Source organism: Procambarus clarkii, chromosome 44 (assembly GCF_040958095.1).
Source record: "Procambarus clarkii isolate CNS0578487 chromosome 44, FALCON_Pclarkii_2.0, whole genome shotgun sequence".
NCBI classification, from domain to species: domain Eukaryota; kingdom Metazoa; phylum Arthropoda; class Malacostraca; order Decapoda; family Cambaridae; genus Procambarus; species Procambarus clarkii.
The window spans coordinates 7,020,129-7,025,853 of record NC_091193.1 but is presented as its reverse complement, the minus strand read 5'-3'; the positions used below and the strand labels follow the sequence as shown (position 1 = coordinate 7,025,853).

The window sequence follows — 5,725 nt, the reverse complement described above, 5'->3', positions numbered from 1 at the left end:
AAGAGGCTGGTTAAGTTGGTTTTTGTGAATATAATTAGCCGGGTCTCATAAATTTCTAAAGCTTAATAAGCAGAATAGGTCTCTGTATACTTTGAAGAAAGAGTTTGATTATTTTGATAATAATTATTTTTAGAAATCATACCATGTTTGAACTGGAAAGAACATTTTAGATCTTGATACTGCAAGGATAAATTATTTTTTCAATAAACTGTTTTGTTGTTGATTTACGTAAACATAAAATTTTGTGGACATATTATTTAGCTGAACATTGTCTTTCCAAAACCAAGCAAAGTGTTTTTTGTGTGTAGGGAGCAGCTTGGGAGACAGTCCAAGGTTTCCTGGTAATTCATGTAGTCTTACCTGTTAAGGAAAGTTGCATAGTCATGACTATGATTTGGAGAAACATTACTGCAATTCTTTAAGAATAAGCGTCTTCTTAGTGATCATTTATTATCATCTATCCTGTTTTACATGTGATGAAAAGTAAGCACAAAGTTCTTAGGGTTGTGAAGTCAATATTAGCCAATTTCTCTCAACTTAATAAGAAATATATCTGTCTCCAAGTGAGAATGCAGCTTTACCAAGATTATATTATAATGGTTATAAAATTCAAATATAGTACAGTAGTTGCATATTTCAGCCTTGAGTACTAAATTAGGGAGAACATAAATAACTGAGGTGTCATACTATATTGATGTATAGCAAATAGTATAAGTCTAGGGGGAGTCTCACGTGGACATTATTAACATAATCTTTATATATGTATATTTCATTGTACATTATAAGGACACAGAGACTGGAAGACTGGGTGTAATAGATGTATTTTCTTGGTTTCTTTACAGATGGGGCGGAGGGTCTCTTCGGTAAGTGATTTTTCTCATCATAGCCATTCAGTTAGGGTATTAAGCACTCATATTAGATAATACGCTCACTGTTGTCAGCTAAGCAAGTCACCTTTATTGTCACCTATTATAATTTCTTACGACTTGAATTTACATGTTCACATTAGCCAAGTATCCCTGTATCAATAGACTCAAAGATATTAAAGGAACACAGTACTGTACTATGACATGATTGTGTCAGCTTGTAGATGTGCATGGATTAGCTTTTGTGTCTGCAAAGTTTTTAGGCAAGTTTTTGGAAGGGAATATCACCTGTTCAGCTTGGCACACAAGCAGTATTATCTGATAACGTTAGATATACAGTACTGTATTTATGTACTGATTTTGAGAGATTATATAGTATAGCCCATTTTCAGTAACAATTAAATGAGTGATTTTTACTCTGAAATTAAAATTTTCCATGGAGATTATATCATTTGCACAATACACTATAACAATAGATTGGCTAAAATCATCTTAATTTTCACAAAATTCATTACATATTATTTGATTTATATATGTAAGAACAAGTTAATATAACAAAAGCAGCCATTTGCTCATTGATTTGCTTAGTGGCCATGATGATTTATTTTCTCTTTATTGGGTGCCATGCTTTTGACCCTATTGAAAACTAGCATCATTGTACATACCCTTCCAGTCTTTGTATCCTTATCAAATTAATCTGAAGAAATATGTGATTGTCCACACAGTTTCCTCCCCCTGTCTTAGCTGTTTTTAAACATTATGTGGTATAATATTGTATATTGTCATTTAGTTCAAAGTTTTTAGAAAATTATCAATGGCTTTTATTGGGCTGAACTTAGAATATATTAATGTTAACAAATTGAATTGAAAAGCTTATTTAAATGAATTTAACAATTGTAAAGAAATTTTATTTGAAAATTCAAATTTAAAGAGATTTTATATATTCAGAAGTTGAGCAAACTTTGATTAGAACACCCTGTGCTTCATCTCAGTGTTCACATCTGTTTTTTACAGCCAACGTCCGATATCCTCATGGCCTTGAATATAAGCGAAAGAGGACAGCCTTCACTAGACACATGATCCTTGAGCTTGAAAAGGAGTTCTTAGTCAATCAGTACCTCACAGGGGGGCGGAAAAGGGAGATAGCCCAAAGATTGCGTCTCCCAGAACAGCAAGTCAAAATTTGGTTTCAGAATAGACGGCAAAAGTGGAAGAAGGCTAACAAAGGAAGGAAATCTGGTAACAGTTCAAAACAACCCACTTCAGATCAAAATATGCCATCACAGCCCCAGAGTGCACAGGCACAGCTACCAGGCCAACACCAACACCTCACACAGCAACCACGTTTCTCACAGCAGCAGCCATATGCTGAGCAGCATCATGCCAGTCAGCATGGACCACAACGACAGCAGTTCCAACAGCAAACAGGGCAACAAAGGGGTACAGGTTCAGGAACTGGGCAACAACAAGCAGCACAACAGCCACAAGGACAGAGTTGGCCAAGCCATTCTTCGGCTTATCCTCACCTAGGGGGTAGGATGGTACCTCCTGCCTTGGTCCCCATCTCTGTGCCGTATCCACACAGTGCTCCTGAAACACGATCCCAAGCACAAAGTCCTGCTTGGTCACCCAGCTCCGGAGGCACACGGGACTCAAACCAGTCAGGGCCACCCCGTTCTTCTAGCTTTGATTCCCTTCTTTAGTGCATATAATTATGCTAATACTGAACTTTATTTGTAAAGCCATGGCTAAAGCTAGACTGATGTCATTCCCAGAGACTCCTCCTTCCCACCCTGTCCTGCTCTTTCTTTGGCTGCAATCTCTTGAGCATCATTGAGCAGGACAACCCATTTGTGGAAGGTGGATCAACCTCCTAGATGGGTGAAGGAGGTAATAGAGTTGTCTCAGGGTCTTGGTGTCTTTGTTACTGAAGACTATTGTAAGCCTCGCAGACATGTGCCGAATGCTACAGATGGGATTAAAAGCCCTGTGAAACAAATATTTTATGTTAAATATACTTTACCATTATTTAAACATTTTGGTATGTACTGTATCTTTTATTATACAACTAATTCTTCTTGAGATAATAAAATGTTTTCATTTTCAGTAAGGTCCTAAACTGTAAAGTGCTTACAAAGTCTGAAATATATAAAATGACAGTTGCAATAGCCTTGAGCAGCATCTCATTTGGGGATGTTTCTGCCCATGGCACATTTCACAGAACCTCGCAGGCCATTTATAGGCCACTTTACATCCCATCATTTACTTATAAAGCCCTGCGCTATAAAAAAAAAATATATTCTTGGTGAGAATCTTTATAGATAAAATACAGTTAAAATAATTTTGATGCATTACAAATTTGCTCTATTTATGTTCAAACACCACACCTTGATTGCATTTTTTCATTTTTTTCCATATCTTGTTTTTATATTTTTCACAGTAGGTATTTCATTTTGTGAATTTAAGAGATTAATTATAATTACTGTACGTTGAAAAGGTATCAATATTTCCATCTTTTACATCTCTTCAGTGATAATATAAATTTCCATCCTTGAAAAACTTTACTGTGTCATAGAGTAAAATGCTTAAATTGTTGATCTTAATTGCTTAAAAAAGTGCTTAAAGAATATTAGTAGAAACTCACTAATGTCATCAAAACCAGTGAAATAATTTTGTTAGAAAACATTATAAAAATAATGTATTTTTTTATCTTCATTATCCTGGTTAATAAGAATCTTGATTACTTCGTGAGTAATATACAGTACAATATATTAGGAAACAATTCACGAACTTCAATAAACCAAAGCAAGGTTATCATATTGTTTGTTGTGACAGTGTATTATAAACCTGCAAATACCATTTCCACTGTAAATTATGTTTATGGAGACAGTTATCAACAGTTAAAAAAGCAAAGTGGATTTAAGAATGAAGGTTAGAAAACATTGAATGCTGTATTTGATAGCATAAAGTAGACAAGCAACAGTGTTTTTTTTTTTTAACTGGGTACTGGATTTTGATCACATATAGTACTGTATTGCACTGTATTTTAAAAGCACTTGTACAGTAACATAATAAAGAATTCATTACAAACTCCTGCTAGCAGTTTGAGTAGAGCTGAACCATTTACAAATCTGAATATATTTACTATACAGCATATTGTATACTGTATTAGATACATTATTTATAATGCCAATTAGATTTTTCCTTTGCAGTTTTTAACTGTTAAATCTGATTTTTTATATAAATCTAGTAGGAATTTGTTTGAGGAATTTAACTTTAGTTCAAATATATCCAGCAGAGGATTGTGTGATTTTTGTATTGCACCTTTTTCACTAATTGAATGAATATCCTGTTTATGCATAGATTTAAGTTAAATTAAGTATGACTTCTCATAAAAATAAGGAGCACTTTTATAATCAAGATCATTTTTTGATAATACGTATAATAACTGGCAGTGTTTTGAAATCAGCTTTTTATCAAGCTTTTAATTTACCGGTACTTATTTTTTAAATACAATAGTTGTTTTAATATTAACAAATATTTTGATTGAACTATTTTCATTAGGGCTATCATTACGATGTTCAAACATGTCCCTTTTTTCTGACATTATACAAGTTTGAGTTGTATTTGTGTGTTATCTGTCCATGTATGCCTGTATATAGATATAGGTTAGATATATACAGTACAGTATTTCCATGTGCTATACAACAAAAGCAGAATACCATGGAAATTTTGGTAAGGTAATGAACCAGTTGCTCTTATTTGTTGTTTGAAGAACAATTATGGGAGAATCTTAGATTCACTTCAAGAAGCTCCTCTCAATGGTCACCTCTCCTCCTCAGATATTTATTTTATACGTCGATACATGCTCTGGAGCTTAATTTAACTGTCGTCACCCGTATCATTGGTTCACAAACCTCCCTAAGACATCATGTGTTTTGCTCTCTGCTGCAATGCTGCCTACTCCTTGTCTATTTGAGTTCCTTTAAGTGCTGTATACAATTGTATCATTGAAGATGGAAATAACAACTAGATATTGTATAACATTTGCAAGATACCCAGACTCATTTATAAGGGGCACAGAACATGTTCAAGAGTAAAAGGTTGTATTCCTCATACCTTTTTAATGTGAGAAAAATTATGTACATCATGAGGATCACATGAGAAACATTATGTACATCATGAGGATCGCATGAGAAACTATTATGTACATCATGAGGAACACATGAGAAACATTATGTACATCATGATGATCACATGAGAAACATTATGTACATCATGAGGATCACATGAGAAACATTATGAACATCATGTGAAACATATGAGAAATATTATGCACATCATGAGGATATCATGAGGAACACATGAGAAACATTATGTACATCATGTGAAACATATGAGAAATATTATGCACATCATGAGGATATCATGAGGAACACACAAGAAACGTTATTTACACTTTAGAATAATGAGAAACATTATATCATGAGGAACATTTGAAAAAAACATTGTATACAACATGATCATGTGAGAACCATTATGTACACCATGAGGAACACACGATAAACATTACGTGCACTAGGTGATAAACATTATACACGTTTGAGAAACATTGCATACATCATGAAGCAAATTTGAGAAACAGTATATACATCATAATGGCCATGTGAAAAACATTATGTATGTTATGTGAGAAACATTATGTACACCATGATGAGCATGTATAATGCACATCAATGTGTACATCATGAGGAACATGTGAGAAATATTGTGTGCATTATGTGATAAACATTAAGTACTTCATGTGATATCAATTACATACTGTACAATATGTGAGAAACGTGAAAATCATGTGGAAA

At 33.7% G+C, this 5,725-nt stretch overlaps 1 protein-coding gene across 1 annotated transcript; it reads left to right on the top strand.

Moving 5' to 3' along the window:
- Positions 1–573: 573 nt before the first annotated feature.
- LOC138350245 (homeobox protein abdominal-A homolog) lies at positions 574–5,718 on the top strand. Its single transcript, XM_069300607.1, has 2 exons — positions 574–863; positions 1,881–5,718. The coding sequence occupies exons 1-2, from the start codon at positions 818–820 to the stop codon at positions 2,567–2,569; spliced, it is 735 nt and encodes a 244-aa protein (XP_069156708.1). The 5' UTR covers positions 574–817; the 3' UTR covers positions 2,570–5,718.
- Positions 5,719–5,725: the final 7 nt, after the last annotated feature.